A 17,744-nucleotide genomic window follows, 5' to 3' on the forward strand; every position below is an offset into this window, starting at 1 on the left:
GGACCATGCACACTAAATCATGTAACTGTGACGAGTCTAGTCTCTCTAACACTAACTGTAACAGCTCAGCATTTCCCATTGTCTGTTTGGTAAAGCTATTGTAAATATCAGGTATAATCCAGCTTAGCACTCTAGGATCTTCCTCGCTACACAGCCGCAGGTCTCTGATTATAAATCCTGCAAAGTCCTTTAGGCCCGCTGCTTTGTACAGGTCACGGTAGATGAGGAAATAACGTTCATTGTTTTCTTGGACTTTCTCTGTTTTGATGTTTGATGATTTGAGGAAGTAGAGGAAGTGATAGCCAACTTGCTGTGATATCTTGTGCATCTCTACCAGTAACTGTAGCAGAGGCTGTCTTCGACGATCGTCCTCCGGAAGAATGACAAGGTTGTCAAAGAGGACATACAAAGGTCGGCCAAGGCTTTCCTGAATACCCCTGCAAGAAATACACAAATAAGTACCCAATTTTTTTTTCTCCATAAATGCATACTCAAAAGAACACTATTCAAAGAAATACATGGAGAGTAATAAACATATGAAAGGATAAGGGCTCTTCCTCTAAAGTTGTTTACCAAAGGCAAAACTAAGTCAGATATCAGATAATTTCAAATGATACTTCAGTCAAACAGCTTTTTACTGCATGAAAACTAAGCATATCAGGAAGTTTAGAAAATTCTACAGTCACAATGTTTCTGCATTTCCTACTTACTCTGGGCTGATGTCTTGAGGCAGGAGTGAACAGCCAGGATGTAGGTCGTCAGGCAAAAGGTGACACAGGCATGCTGCTAAATTTGCCAATTCATCCTGAGCCAGGTCCTCACTTAAGAGCAGGTTGCACACCTTCTGAAGCTGATCGCATCTGAAATCCATATTCTCTCTTCAACATCCTTAATATATACAATAATTAATGACAAAGCTTACAAATATCAGATAAAATAAAGAAAAATAACAGTCAGTGCATTAATAATTCAAAACAGTAACTAATAAAATGCAGCCATTATACATTCAAAGAATTAATATAAAAAACAATAATTTTCAATCTGATTTCAATAAAAAAGAAATTTAAATAATAACAGGGGACAACCTAAAATATGTGAAAAAATAATCTATGAATCTCTGAAAAGTTTCAGATACCATCCTTAGGACATTCACAATTAACCCTCTCTGGACGGGTGGTACAGTACTGTACCGCTCATTCAAAAGCCCAGTGGCCGGGCGGCACAGTATTGTGCCAGCCATTTAATTGATTTAGGCCTAAGCGCTCGAAAGCCCCGCATTGTGACATGCAAGGCTGGAATGCCCCCGTCGTGAGTGGGTTAATAATGCAAACTGAATTTCTCATGTACTTTCTGATGCATTGCATCTTTAGTCACATTCAAACTTAAAATCTCAATATTTTGTATCACAACATAACACTTCTCAAATTATAATTCTGCACTTGTAAAACAATACCTTAGTAATGATGATAACAATAACACAACAATAATAAAAACAAATTGACAACTGCATATTTCACAGACCATATAAATGGATACAAATTATGACAAAAAAACCTGTAAGCAGATACCAGCATTAAAAAATTACAGTAAACAGATTATTCACAAGCAAAAAAACAAGTGGTCTTGATATTAATTACTTACCTGAAGTAAACAAATATATTAATACAAACATATATAGAAGAGAATACATAGAATAAAATACATAAACAACACATGAACTATAATCTAAAAATGTTTCCGCTTTTATGTCTAGAATGCAAAGGTATTTTACTTACTGCTCTTTAACGGTAGGAACTCACACTATTACACTTCAGGTTTTAATCCTTAAACATGTATTGTAATTCACCACATCCTTAATGTTACTTTGCTGTCAAAAACTGACGTGCGGTTTTCCCGTATCTTTTTTTTTATGTAAGGCTGGTTTTCTGCCTTTACTTTCTTGCAAATGAGACACAATAACTCTGAACCAGTAAATCTGGCATTACCCGCTCCATCAAAACCCAGCTTTCCATGCCCTGTGCCATGGCCCATAGTTTGCCCAGTTAAGTAGACATTCAACACTACATAACTTTGCTTTTCATGTCATTTTGCCATTTACATATAAAAGCATTTTTCACTGACAAAATGACAAAAACATGTTTTATTCATGTCATTCATCTACATACAGAACCTTCTTTTTTCTAGGGGTACTAGTCACTCCCAGCTTCGAAGCCCTTGGATATAGGTGAAATGAACACGCCAACAGTAAAAATATTAGCCGAGATCCGGCTGATGTGAATGTGCAAATATAGGTGAATCTATTTCTTTATCTTTTTGGGGCTGTCTGTTATAGAGTAATAGTAACATTAACTCATTTGTGCCAGAGGATGTGCTATCACGTCATGGGAATATTTCGCTCTGGTGAGATGACATTCTGCCACTTCACGATCTCTCCCTCTAAATACACTTTTTGCATAGTAAGTATGTGTATACTCATTGCACTTGCATTTGTATAGACACAATATTCTTGACTTGTCCAAAAAAAAAAAAAAAAAAAAAAAAAAAAAAAAAAAAAAAAGAGAGAGAGAGAGAGAGAGAGAGAGAGAGAGAGAGAGAGAGAGAGAGAGAGAGAGAGAGAGAGAGAGAGAGAGAGAGAGAGAGAGAGAGAGAGAGAGAGAGCGCCTCTCAGTATCCTATGGAATCAGGTGGGTGAAAAGCACTCTCACTCTGAGAGGCACAGCGCGGCATCACCTCAGAAGATATCTCACTGGTGGAGGCTGCATGCCCATATAATCCTTACAGCGGGAGCAGCATTAGACAAATAATCACCACATCATGAATGGGTTAAAGGACTGATGGTAGAAATTATCTTTATAACGACTCTAAGTACCATAATCTTCATCAAAATGTATTTAGTTTAAAATTACTAACATTAACTGTACTACTCTCTCCTGGCATCAGCAGAAAAGAAAGCTACAGATGGCAACCACACACAATCTCTACCAAGCACTAGCTATAGAGAGCGATGATGCACAGCAAGATACTGACCTCTCATTTTAAAGTACCAGTGGTACAGGATATGAATGAGAAGAGGCAAGGTGAACCAGACCATGTGCAGAGGCTGCAATGTGTACCTGTGCCAGAATGACTGCTTTGTGCTATGGCATTCACAGCCATAAATACAGGTCATCTTCTATTTCCTTTATTTTTTTTTTTTTCCCAAACATGCAAATGCATGCACCATTTGTTATGAATTCGTCTACATGATGCGTGACCAAAAAGCAGAAAATCAATATGGTGGCTAAAAAATCAGCATAAAACTTGTATACATTCTGGTCAAAAGAATGGACTTCTAACTTCTTACTGTTCATATCACTTAGTAAACAATGGAGTGTTTTAAAAAAACTTTGCCTTTCAATAAGACTGATAAGTAATAGTAACAACATTATCAACAACAACAGTAATAATAATATGAAAATACTGAGTTCTACTTTATCTACACAGTTTTCTTCCTAATGTGCAATTCATTCCAGATATAATACTGGGTAAAGTCTTCGAATATTTAAAATCTAAAATTTTAACTAGATATTCTGCATATCACAAATCTTTTTTTTTTCTTTTTTTTTCAAATGCTAAGCAATGTGATTAGAAATCATATTCATTCAGATATAAAAATATATAAGACCTTGTCAAAGATCTTACTGCACTGATATACTCTCGACCTATCACAACAAATGACATAATATCACGTCATTAGTATATTTCTGACACTGCAGAAAATGTCCCATCATATCATGAAGTTTCACTGTTTATACACATTGTACATAGTTACTTTTGTATATACATATTGTTGTTGCATTTGTATATACATATTGTTGTTGGATTTGTATATACACATTTTTCTCAATCTTATATAATAAAAATTGTCAACTCTATGAATAAGGTGGGTGAAAATCACACTAAGAGGTTCAACAGATTCTCACCATAACAAATCTCTCAATTGGATGCTGCGGAAGCTTGCTATATTGTTAGCAGTAGCAATATTGGGTAAATATCTATGCCCATTCATGACTGGGTTAATCCATTCCACAGCAGTCATTTTTCCATAAGTCCAAATCACTTTCATATTGCCTTTTCCCTTTTTCTTTAAATTAGGTTATTCATTCCAGTAGTTGTATAACTATGGCATCGCCCCAAGTGTTAGTTACTAATCACTTTGGTAATATATCATATATAAACTCATATACACATATCTAACCATTAGTCGGGAAAATAATAGAAAACACACGCATCTTAACTCTTTCCCGATGGGGCACGGCGATAAGTGAAAACCCCTACGCCAGGCTATTGCAATATTGCATTGGAAACGTCACATAGCATGACGCCCTGGCATCGGGAATTTAGCTGTGTCACTCGGGTGTGACGCACCGTCGTCACAGGGTTAAGATGCCCAACCCAGGGAGAACATTCGAAAATACGGCCCATCTTGGAAGGGTTCATTGTGACAAATGGATAAATGGGTATAAATCAGACTGAACAGTTCCACAACACAAGAGATGTAATCTGTGTGTTTCAGGTTACCCCGTCTTCAGAACAACATGTAGTTCTTAACCCTATGATGACGGTGTGTCACACCCGTGTGACACGCCTAAATGCCTGATGACGGGGCAACACACTAGTGTGACATTCCCGATGCAATATTGCATAGGCCCGGCATAGGGGGTTGCCACTTCTTGCCAGGCCTGTTGGGATTGGGTTAAGACGGGGTAACCTGAAAGGCGAAAATTACATCTCGTGGTGTGAAACTATTGGAAGGATTAACTTTTCATGTGGTGGCAGCACTTGCCGCCAGGGATGCGACATCATGTCATAGTATTTTGTATGGCTGGCATGCTAGGTGATCATGTGTGCAGTGGTTGGCCGTGGTCATAGCAAACAAATATCCCGAGGCATTAGGCCTGTGGAGCCAAAACTGCCCCGTTACTAGATGAATATTTGTTTTGATATTGCCAAGATAATGAGGAAAGAGTTTTGTTCACTTATATCATCTTTTTTTTTCTTTTCTTTTTTTTCAATGAGAAGACTCTTCTCTGTCAGCAGTATTTTTTTTTTCTTTTCTCCATTGAACAAGCTTCAGCATAGTGAGCACAGACAACAATCCAGTTATGTCCACAATTATTATCAATGTTTGTTTAAAACAAACAGACGACTAATCTTTGAACAAATTTCCTTTGATAATCTAGTGATATTATAAAGACATTCGAAGCCATTAGGATAGCGCAATGATTACCGTGCTGGCCTCACATCCCCAAGGTCAGCAGATCGAGCACCGGCCAGGCTTGCGAGTTTACCCTCTCGCTTGGCGGTCACCGCCTTACCTGGTCAGCATGGTGGGTCAGCACCAAGCTCGGATCGAATCAACACTCGTTGGCACATTCACGCACAAGTCAGCATACGCTGACACAGGCAAGTGGTTGCCACAAGTTCCACCAAGTGGCAAAGGATTAACAGTAACTGTACAGATTCACTACTGATATGCAGACAGACTTTCATCATCGAAAGTTCATGAAGTACAAATTCAGTGGTGCTAAAAATAAGATTAAAAGCTTTTTTTTTAATTTGTACAATACTATTCCAGTTGGTACAACCTATGGAACTAACAATTTCCAGCTGCTAAAAGTCTCAAGTAAGAGTTGAAGACTTTTCTAGCAATAGTATCATATTTCCTTCAGTACTCTACAGGTTACCTGAAAGGTAACCAGTAGTTATTTTTCTATTCCAGACCAATAATACTGATAAATTAACAAATGGACATATCTAGGAGACCATATCTGTATTTTGATTTCTGTATTCTGCTGCATAGAAAACACCAAATATCTTAACAAAAGTTTGAATGTTTACCCTTAATATTGAGGTATGTCTAAGAACATGTGGTTAGCAGACTGCTTTCATTGTTTGACCTGTCCACTCCCCTGATATCTTATGATGTCACATCAGGTTTATTGATGATTGATGAATTAACCCTATGATGATGGTGTGTCACACCCATGGGACACGGCTAAATGCCTGATGACGGGGCAACACACCAGTGTGACGTTCCCAATGCAATATTGCATAGGCCCGGCATAGGGGGACGCCACTTATCGCCGGGCCCGTCGGGATTGGGTTAACAGAATAGCCTGACACATTTAGCAGACATTAGGCTTTGTTCATCCTGTCTACTCTCTACAAGCCTATCCCCTGCCTCCCCTTTTTTGTCTGGGACAATCAAAAATTAATTATATACCTTGATAAGCCAATCTGTGATTATGCCCTCTCATCATCACAGCCTTTCACTTTCAAATCTTTGATCTGCAAATATTTTTTGTTCTCCAGCCAAATACAATCAGCCAAGGTTTCATCACATTACTGTTTTCATACCTCTATAACAATATAGGTATCTCTAAAACACCAAATCATATATCCAGAAAATACCTAGTTCTATTTCCATTCATATGCAAATATTTTTGGCCCCTAATACAGAAACTGTTTTTTGGTGTGACTGCTCACCCTATCAAAGAAGCTATCAGGCTGGTACAGTGGTAGCATGCCGGCCTCACATCCCCATGGTCGGCAGATCGAGCCTTGTCTATACTCGTGAGTTTTCACTGTCGCCTGGTGGTTACTGCTGTGATTGGGCACCACAGTGGGTAAAGACCAAGCTCAAATTGAGTAAGATCATTGGCACACTCTCACGAATCAGTGCTTACTGACATAGTGCAAAGTAGATGCTCCACAAGTCTGGCTTATCCATATCTTATTAAAGACTTCAAAATCCATCTTGAGTTTCTTTAATTTTCCCAATTATTTGCTTATTTTTTTCTGTTTGACTTTGTACTGGCACACATTAATCTGCATTGTTGCACTCAGGTCTGTGTGGTGCACAAGACTTCTTTTCATTCATTACCAAAATTTTGAGTTTCACCCCTCCCTCCCCCGGGCCATCCTGTGTTCAGCAAATTAAGCTCTGAACCTTTCATCCTTACTGTTTTAGGCAACTAACTCTTTCAGTCTATCCTTATTGTTTAATAATAACTTCATAATAAATATTCTTACCCTCAATTACTTACTTTCCCAGTTACCATCATCATAATGTTTTACATCTTCCAATTTATAACCTCCCCTTATGCAAAAGAGCTTATAGAATCATCGTACATTTTAATTAAACATTTTAAGAAATCATTTGTACTGAAAATTTTGTTCATGCATCTTGAAGAAATATGAACACTTTGCACCGTGTATATATTAACTAGATACTTAGTTCATAGAAAAAAACATAGAAAAATTTCAATGTACAGCAAGCTGCATGTGTCTTACCTCTGCTGAGGGTCCTTCTCCTTCTGAAACTCTGTGAGAATGTTCCTCATATCACTATCCAGAAATTCCAAGTGTTTACTTAGGTCCACTTTTTCCTCCACACTATTCACATCATTAACTTTGGCTTTCATCTCTACCCCTTCGGTCACTGGTGCAGCAACGACATTTTCTTCCACTTTGACTTTGGCAGTTGGAGGTGGTGGAGGGGTTTTAGACGTGGGAGGCTCTTCCTCTTCATCACTGAACATTGCTTCGTCCTCACCAATGTGGTTACTATTATTAACATCATTGTCACTGTTCACTGATGACGTTGTAAAGTCCAGACCAGCCTCCACCATAAGGTCCATTCTGGTGACGTTTGCTGATGACACTGGGGCAACAAAGTCCTCTGGTTTTACATCTCCAGATGCAGAGTTTGCACAAAATTCAGGGAATGTATCACGTATGAGCTTTCGCAGCTCAGTGTCCATACGAGGATTGTCAAAAAGTGGTTCAAGTGACTGTACAACTCTTTTCTCAAGGATCTGCTTTAGTGAATTACAAACCCCACTTCGTATCTTATCAGCCAGTGGTGGGTGGAAATTTGGGATGATCTGAAAATAAAAAGAAATATAATAAATGTTAGCAAATTGCTTTTGATAGCTAAAATTAGGCCTATAAGAAAACTTTATCTAAAACACGTCTTGTAATATCTACCAGGGAACAGTAATACTGCTAAGACAATAATCATATCATATTTTTAGAAATATATTCTGAAAATTAAGATAAATTGTATCAAATATAGCAAGAAAGAAACTAAATGAAGATATACACATATATTATCATAACACATCAATATCAACGTATACAGGGATGATACAATGTCATGTTCATGCTCCAGGCACTAACATTCCCACTCACATATTGAAATAACATCTATTTATACCAAGCAAAGGGTTCTGCAACCCAATTCATTAAGCAATTACTTAAATAATTGCTGAATAGTCAATCCATATCAATGCCTTAACAGTGGGAGACTTTCCCATCAAAATAACATTTAAAAAGGGCTTTGGTGCTCAAGATAAACCTACCCGGCAAATGAAGTCCAAGAGTGAAGTGGTGAGGACAGGATGGGGCCGGATGGAGTGATACATGACGAGAATTCCCGGCTCTGCAAATACATCATCATTAGCATAGAATGTCAGCAGTCTATAGGATTAATTCTAACCTTGACTGATTTCTTATGCAATCACTCACAAATGTTTCTATATATATTCATACACACACACACACACACACACATACACACACAAATAAATATTTTACTTACTCTCTTTTCACAAAAAGTGATATTATATTCATAATGACAAATCAAGACAACATTGAAATAAAAAACATCAAAATCTAAAATTGAACAAAATGATATAACAAAAATATAAAAAGGAGAGGCTCCTTCACAATCTCCTCAAATGCACTATAAAATCACAAGATCTTTCCCACTTTCAAATCTTTGTCCACCATTGTTTTTTGCTCTCCAGCTACCTGCCCTGGCTGCAGCTTGTTTACAAATACAATCAGCCTTATAGCCAATGTTTTAATACTATTACAAAGCAACAATGGCTTATTACTTAAGAATATATATTTTGCACTTACCAATATTCATGATGTTGTCTGTTTCTGTGTTATAAAGGAGCCAGTCATAAAACAAGGCTAATTTAGAATTGGCCGTGGCAACTGGGGATGTACAAGAGGAGAGAAGCCAGCCAATCACTGCCCAGCGTGGAATAATGTCCGAACAGAGGACCTCGTTGGATGGGTGGATGCAGCCAATAATAAACCTGATTAGGTCACATCGCAAGGTTTGGCTCTCTGGGGTGTTCAGGTACTGAGGGAGAAACAATGTTTCAATACTAGTCCTACATGAAAATGTACTTATCTAAAGATGCTTAAATAAGAAAGTGAAAAATATAATAATCTATGGAAAGTTAGGGCTCTTTAAGAGATGATAGAGCATCAGTCACTCAAAGGCAGGAAAGAAATATCTCTGGAAATAAGGCTAAGGAAAAAGAAAAGAGAATTTATCAAGACTGAACCACAGCATAATGATTCTGGCTGCCTTTTTCTTTTTATCTCTTTAAGCTGAAAGTGCTCGTCAAAATTACAAACAGTTGGTTCCATAAAGGATCACAAAGGCAAATTTCCTCTTTACCTGTTTACCCCAATCCTAATATTTTTGGAAAAAAGTTTCCATCATTAACATTTCTTTCATTATCATTATCATAATTACTACCCGCATATAAATTTACATATAAATTTACAGAATGGGGTAAACAGGTAAGGGCAGGGAGGCCTACTAATTGAATCCTTAATGACTAAGCATTTGTGAAATCATCTATATGTAATAAAAATAATAATCATAATAAAACAAAACCACAGTGGACAGTGCATGTTCCCTGCATCAAAGGGTTAAACAGAAAGCTACAATATAATTTCTGTAGCTGCTAAGGATATCACCATCATGTGAGAGTGTAAGTTCTATGTCACCTAATATATATATATATTTACACAATAGAGAAACTTTCCTATGCTATTGCAAAAAGAAGTGTCTGAATCCCATCACAGCAAATAAAGCAAAAAGTACAATAAAAAGACATGAGAAAGTTCATCCTTATGTATTGCATCATTTCATCTTGCTATTAGAACACAATGAAGAGCAATCTGAATTGAGTTGGAAGTATCGAACCCATTCAACTTTTCCATTTACTGTCTTATACTATCTATCTGATACTTTTCTTAGACATAAATAAGAGGAACTGATGAGTAATATAAATTTTTAAATTATCTATACTTCTACTCAAGAGGGGAAATGTCAGGGTACTTAACCCGTTAACGATGGGTGACTAGATATCACGTCTAGTGGTTTTAGGGCCACACGCCGGGGACACGTTATTTTGTCCACCCCGGCGTTGTGCGCGAGCCAGCGCACAGCGCTGGCTCGCGGCCAGTGTGGCGAGAATCCCGATGCGTTAGGCTTATGCGTTCAAGAGTCCCTGGAATCTCTGTTCATCTCTCTTTCTTGTCAAATGAGAAACTAATGCAATCACTAATATCTTTGTTGTTGTTTATTTTAATTTTCTCACTCTTACCTGTCTCTGGAACCATTCTTGGTATCTTTTCTGCATGCCAAATTTGACATCTGTGCATAGGAAAACCATCTTCTTCTCCATTTCTGGTGTTAGACGAACCACAAAGAATCTGCGCGATGTTCTTGTCTGCAGTAACTGAAGAATTCCTGTGAGAGAAGATGGTTTTATTCACAAAGTAAAAAAAGGATATATCCTACACAAAATGTCTGCCACTTTAGCTATAAGAATAACAATCAGTTTCTCCTTACCTGTGAAACCTGAAGACAGAGATGTAGGGTTGTGAATCAAATCTCTCCAGAAGGCTTCTATTTCCTGGATTTTGGCAATGTTCTGCAGTAGCCGCACCAAATCTCTTCCAATCATCAGACAATCCTGAAGACAGAATAAAGATTATAAATCTGTATCATTGAAAATGGATATATATACTATCTAATGATCTTATATAAATTAAAAGATTTATCATAAATAACTTGAGAAAACATATCTCTAAAACATACTGACAGTAACAAGAGTTGTCTTGAGCCTTAACAGAACATATTTCTATCTTTTTAGATTTGTACATTTGTATACATATCAACCATGCCACCAATGGGTGATAAATTCATCTTGAAATTTATTACTAATTGAATAACAATACATACTTCTCATGACAAAAAAATACACCATAATTCCTAAAATCTTAATCAATATGATCTAACTGGAAGCATACCACACAGGTTTTAGTATTTGCAACAACAGTGGTTGGGTTGTCAAAAACTGTCAGACTTCCCACATTTTTTCATTATAAGCGAGACATATAGTAAAATCTGGTACAGTTTCCACCAGACACCCACCATATCATCCCAATGCCCCTATTCCCCTAGCAGGCTCTCATCTCCCTGAGCCAATCTCACAATCATGTTCCCTACCTCTATTTTCAAGCAAATGAAATGTTCTGAACACTGTTATGACTTTTTTCATGCAGGCACACCAACCATCCTTTTCTCTACCCTATCCATCATACTATTACATATTACAGTCACTTCATGGTATATCAGTATCAGTATCTTAACATAGTTGAAGTATCTATACTAGACACAAAATTTATTGATTTGATTTTACTAGATGTTGATAGTACAATAAATTAACCTCTTAAAAAGATAATTTCACAAAGCTATGATAGTGTTCACATCAATCAGTGGGAATACCAACCAAGCCATGACATGAATGTCACATCATTAAGAGGCTAAGAGTTCTGCCTAGTGTGATGAAATAGTATTCAAACTGGATAACAACAATTGGGTTATGTCTCATAGGATGATAACATTTCTGATTTGTTTTCATATCATTATTTCAATATTTCTACACACAAAAATGGCCAAACCAAGAAATGTATGCAGGCATCCAAACAAGCCAACAGAAATGAAAATGCAAAATATATATCTGAAATTCTATCACTATCACCTGTCATTCATATCTATGTAAAAGTTATGTCATTATATAGGTAAGAATTCTCAAATCTTAACCCATTAGCAGCGGATGGCATGATTTGCTGCAAAGGCAGAGTCGGTCATAGACGCAGATGGCACCGTGCCAGACATGTAAAACAGCCATCCTACTGCACAAACATTTTTTTAATACTCTGACCAATGGGTTAATCACCTAGCATTTCATCATTTTGATGAATTAACACCTACTGCCCCTTTAGACTTGGTCAACTATAATTTTTATTCATGTCATTTTAGTCGTAAGTCATTCTATTCATCTATAACAGCATAATGTAAAACTGTTAAAAGCACAAGTCAATGAGATCTACTCAACATTGTTGGCAAATTCAAATTATCTATATATCCCAAAGATCTATTAGATATGTTAAGTTATATAACAACATGAGGGATTGGCCACAGCTCATTAAAATCAGTTGTTCATTAGTGCACAAGAGATCAATCTGACTGAACTGAAAATAATGTACCAGATGGCGATCGCACCCTGACGCACCACCGCATTAGTCAATTAGGAAACACCACCAGCCAATGAGAGCACAGGTCAAACGGCAGGTCGCGAAAGTAAACACAATGTTTGAGCTCAAAAGACGAGAGGTCACGAGAAAACATTAGTACATCCCTGACCTCACGCCGCGACGCCGCCACACGAAACAACCTCAACAACCCACTATACCGATACATATTCAGTGCTTAAGTAATAAACTAGAAAATCATTACAGAGTTTCTGTTACCAACCAACAATAACGTTGAACATCATAGCAATCTTAACATTAAATGAAAAAATATACAGATTTCAAATCATTATAAAACTCATCTTCGAAAAGGAATATACTGTACATATGTTAACCCATTAACGCCGAATGATGTGATATGGTATGGCTGGCACACCAGTCAATCGTTTGCAAAGAGAATGGCTACGGCCAGAACAGGCAAATATCCCAAGGTGTTAGGTCTCCGCACTTGAAATATCCTAGTGTTAAGATCAAGTGGAGCCAAAATCACCCTGTTGTTATAAGGGAAAGAAGTTCCAGAGTCTAGATACCCCCAATACATAAAATAACAATATCAAATCCTAAAGGTGCATCTGATACAAACCTGAAACCTTTCTCTTAAGAGGCCGACCACAAAAGTCACTTCTTTTTGTCTGAGACTAGCAAACTGAGGCGCATGATGATCCTCCAAGATGCGGAGATATGTATAGGCTACCGATGCCACTATCACAGGAAACTTATCTAACCATGGTCTGTAGGATGTGAAATGATTAGTATTATATGTCAAAATATGTGGTAGATAAATATAAATATATGGGATCCCCAGGATGGCCCTGGAATGAGGCACTAGTATATTCCATCCTAAAACTTAGTAAGTAACAAAGTATAACAACATTTCTGTCAATGAATACAGTCAAATGAATCCATGAATTTTTCAGTACTAAATTTACCAATTTTTATAGACAAGAAATATTCTTTGCAAACATTAGATACACAACAAACAAAATATCTTTAATTTATAGTTTTTAGACATGAGTGAAGTATTTTTTTTTACTTACCTATTTTCTCTAAGTATATCGACCAAACTCTCTGCCAACCACACATTCTTCTGTGACACATCCCCTCCAGCAATTTGCCGAAGAAGACACCAAACGACACCTTCCACATTGTTAATGCCTGTTTTGACAAGCTCCCGGACTAGCCACAAAAGTTGTCTTCTTGTGCTTTCCGATAAACGGGAAAACCTCTCACCAATGATCTGGTGTATAAGGGTTTCTGTCACCACTTTCAATGAGTCTCTGGACACCAGTGTCAGATCATGGTAATGCTGAAACAAACCACTTATAAGTCATACTGCATCAGAGCAACTGTACAATTATAATTTTAAATTTTAAGCTATCTCTTCTAATATAAACATTAGAAAAAAAAGGTTTAGATCTTTCATTTAATCTTAACATAAGCTTTTCTTATATATACATAAAAGGAATATGAGTATGTTTTATACAACTTAGGAATATGTTCACAAAGGATTATATAACCTGACTCAGGTGTAAAAACAAAATCTATGAAGTTACTCTACTAGCAATCATTATAAGAAATAAAAAAAAGAAAGATCATAACCATATCAAGATATTTAATAATTATATAAAATATAGGTGTACACATATACTCATGCACATCCTGTTCTTAACCCTTTCCTGATGGGGCACACGCTAAGTGAAAACCCCTACGCCGGGCCATTGCAATATTGCATTGGAAACGTCACACTGGCAAGACGCCCCGGCATCGGGAATTTAGCTGTGTCACACGGGTGTGATACAGTGTCATCATAGGGTTAATTCCCATACAGCTACAAATATACATATATGAGGAAAGTTTAGATGACATTTACATGTTCGTTCCCTAGCCTCATGCTGATAAAACTGGTTTTCTATATTTGAATAAAGAAAAATTCCCAGCTTTATCTTGCCGGAATATATACAGTGGAGATTTGTTGGCTTTTTCCAGAGCACAGAATGTGGAGGATGTAAAAATCACTTGAAAGTGCAGCACTTCACATCACAGATCCTATTAACCCGTTGATAGAGGATGGCATGATTTGCTGTCAAGGCAGCATCGGTCATAAACGCGGATGGCACTGTGCCATACAACGTAAACCTGCCACATGACTGAATCCACATTTTACTTATACCGCATCCAATGCGTTAAGTTTCAACAAAGCCAATGTAGTTGATCACTAGAAAAATGCCCAATTTAGAAATTATTGCGGGTGTTTTCTGAATGTTTATCATCAACATGCATTCAGCACATACCACGAAATGCACACATAATAATCCTTCACTTTTCTAAAGGTAATACTCACCCGAGGAGCTATAGCCGGGTCCGCTAAAATGCTGACAAGCAGTCCGAGACACACCTCATCGTGCACCTTGCGATCATCTAAGGCTTTGTTTAGAGCGTGATGAGACTCCTCTTCCGTTAAACCACGGGTTAGGTTTATAACACAATTGTACGCCTTATCGAATTTCTGAAAAAAAATCAATAATCAGTTAATCATATTTCTCAGATGAACATGTATGATGTATTAAGAATTTTCTGACATAATTCAATATAATTTATAAATAATAATAACTACAGCATATTTTAACACGTATGAGTTTATATATATATATATATATATATATATATATATACATATATATATAATATATATATATATATATATATATATATATATATATATATATATATTACATATGAAAAAAAAAAAAAAAAAAAAATCACATTCTCTTAATTCCTGCAAAATTAGTAGCTTCTACAAAATCCAGTAAAAACTGGATAGCTTTATCTTTGCCAAATAAATAAATAAAAATAAAAGACAAATAAGAACTGCCATTCTTTCACCTTTGACGGTACCTCACACACGACAATTTCAAACCATCAATCTGACAGAAAAATCTTCCAAATTTCTGAGTTGATGGTTTTTGGTTGAATCTGGTATCATTTCCGGACTATAATCTACCTATATTGGCATATGGCCCAGATAACAAAATTCCCTGAAACACAAATGTCTCCAATTCTTTTGACAAATACCCCTCTGACAACTCACAGAATTTAGATAGCAACTTCATGAATTATGTGATTTAATCCTATATTGTCATATAACATGATCAAAAGCCTAGGATCATGAAAATATATATCAGCCTGCACAACACTTGTGATACCTGTCTGTCACTCTTTTTTCCTTGAAGAAAAATATATAGCTGCTAATTCTGTTATTATGCTTAATAAACACTAACTAATCTTTTCCTTTAATTTAATATAAGCTGATAAGCACTAAAAAAATTATATATCTTATACTATACCAACCCTTTTTATTTGCCCAATACAAACCTAAGTATGTTTGCAAACAACTTGGTAATTTATTATAGATGCAATAGCCAAATCTATGGATATAGAGTAGCATAATCATTCCTTTGCAATTTATACTGCAACCTAAGTGCCCAGAACACGAAAGAGCAGCCTATGAGAGGCAACGACGTGCATTTACCATCCCTGATAACCTGCCACATAGCAATCCCATTCAAGAGAAGTCTCCCCTCTTATCCAAACTATTCTATATAAAACCTTCTAATGGGCAGCAGTGCCATTCATCCTACACCTCGCAGACCATTTATTTCCCCACTGAATTCGAGCGACAGAGCTCACAAGAGCCTCCGTGGAGCCTAAATTCCCAGGTAAAGGAAGGTGTTGACACGATCAGCTGTTCCTCCTGCCTCGGCCTGCGCCATGATCATGTGTCTGCCTCTCTCGCTCCCTCGCCACCCTGCACACTCAACGCTTAATATTACCTCGTCTAGGTCGATCCGGCCTTCGATAACCGACGTCGTGAACAACCGGGATGTTACGGGTCTCTCGGTGGTCATTATGGGTGCATACTAGTGCTAGAAACGCCAGGAAAGAGAGGGTCTTCTCGCCGCAGGATCCACAGCCATCACACCCGCCGCGCAGCCATGGCGCTGGAATACACGGCGGCGGAGGAGGCGAGGCGTGCGGCGGCCATGGGATATTAGGGAGGAAAACGTGTGGCTGGCTGTACTCCTTGCCTATACTCCTTCTTTATTGGAATGGAAGGCTTTTAAAACCTTTTGCGATGAAATTTTGAATTTGGGAAGGGAGGAGGTGAGGCTGGTGGCAGTCTTCATTCCTACTATGGGGTATAGAGGGAGTAAAATGTGTTATTCGATGTACTCTTTCTTTATTACAATTTACTCTTTCCCATTTACAGTGGAGTGCTCTCCTTGTCTTTGGGAGAGAAGCTTTGAATTAATGAAGCATTGCGACATTTTTTTTATTGCACTAGCGCGAATAAATGTGTATGCTATTCTTTTGATGAATTTACTAGGTGTTTTTTCTATGAATTCTCAATCTAGTATAGTGCTGTTATATCTATTAAGTACATATATTTCTTATTCTACTGAAATGTTTACATTAAAAATACTAATAAAAATGAGCACATGACTCTACCTGCAAGAGCTACTTCAACCTTCATTTTTCTCTCTCTTTACCGTGCCAGTTACCCGTTGTCCGCGAGAGAGGGAGAACGTACGGCTACATGCTCCTCAGATTTTTTTTTTCTTTTTGTCATTCTCATCTCAATGGCTGTTACAATTATCCGCGGCTTTTTCATCTATTGCTGCGAGCACACCAATCTGCTATGTATTAATTTTACACAATCAGATTGCCGTTTAGATTAAACTTTAATCTGATTTCTTTTTCCGGGGGTGAACTGCATGCTACGTAGCACTAGGATCATCATAGACAAGTAGCAGCCGTCCAGACATTTGTTGCTTGCTTGTTCGTCTGTCTGTCACAACTTTAATTTAATAGCCTCTTCATCTATTGACCGAACAGAAAAGGTTAAACTCTCGCTAGTAGGCCCCAGCGTCACGCTAGCCTGTCTTAACGCTTTGATACAGCCGGTGTTTTTACTTCGACTGATGCAGCAATAGAGGTGTGCCATGTCTTTAATTCAGAAAATTTTAGATTCTTTGAACTTCGACGAGGTTTCATCAACGATATCCAATTAGGCTGCGACGAGAGGCGCAAGTTTCTTATTTTATCTAATTACTCTTGTGTGACGTCAGAGTACACACACACACACACACACGCACGCGCATACATACATACATACATTTGTACGAACACGCACACACACACACACACATCACACACACACACACACACATCACACACACACATACATATCCTGCTATTTTGATGAAAGCTAGCTAGGAATTTCACATGGA

The 17,744-nt window shown here is 37.4% G+C and overlaps 1 protein-coding gene across 2 annotated transcripts in view; it reads right to left on the minus strand.

Moving 5' to 3' along the window:
* IntS3 (integrator complex subunit 3) overlaps positions 1 to 16,471 on the minus strand; it is a 22,607-nt gene extending 6,136 nt beyond the window's left edge. For both annotated transcript variants that reach the window (XM_086539080.1, XM_086539079.1), the window contains exons 1-11: positions 16,287 to 16,471; positions 14,798 to 14,962; positions 13,494 to 13,762; positions 13,040 to 13,187; positions 10,709 to 10,832; positions 10,461 to 10,606; positions 8,968 to 9,199; positions 8,406 to 8,485; positions 7,336 to 7,928; positions 711 to 860; positions 1 to 437 (exon numbers count right to left, since the gene is read on the minus strand). The exon at positions 1 to 437 is cut by the window's left edge and continues 51 nt beyond it. In XM_086539080.1, coding sequence (XP_086395206.1) covers positions 1 to 437; positions 711 to 860; positions 7,336 to 7,928; positions 8,406 to 8,485; positions 8,968 to 9,199; positions 10,461 to 10,606; positions 10,709 to 10,832; positions 13,040 to 13,187; positions 13,494 to 13,762; positions 14,798 to 14,962; positions 16,287 to 16,361 — 2,419 coding nt within the window. In that variant the 5' untranslated portion in view covers positions 16,362 to 16,471. The remainder of the gene's footprint in view (positions 438 to 710; positions 861 to 7,335; positions 7,929 to 8,405; positions 8,486 to 8,967; positions 9,200 to 10,460; positions 10,607 to 10,708; positions 10,833 to 13,039; positions 13,188 to 13,493; positions 13,763 to 14,797; positions 14,963 to 16,286) is intronic.
* Between the last annotated feature and the right edge of the window lie 1,273 nt (positions 16,472 to 17,744).

Source organism: Penaeus japonicus, unplaced genomic scaffold (assembly GCF_977035675.1).
Source record: "Penaeus japonicus unplaced genomic scaffold, GWHDUDI00000001_assembly GWHDUDI00000008, whole genome shotgun sequence".
NCBI classification, from domain to species: domain Eukaryota; kingdom Metazoa; phylum Arthropoda; class Malacostraca; order Decapoda; family Penaeidae; genus Penaeus; species Penaeus japonicus.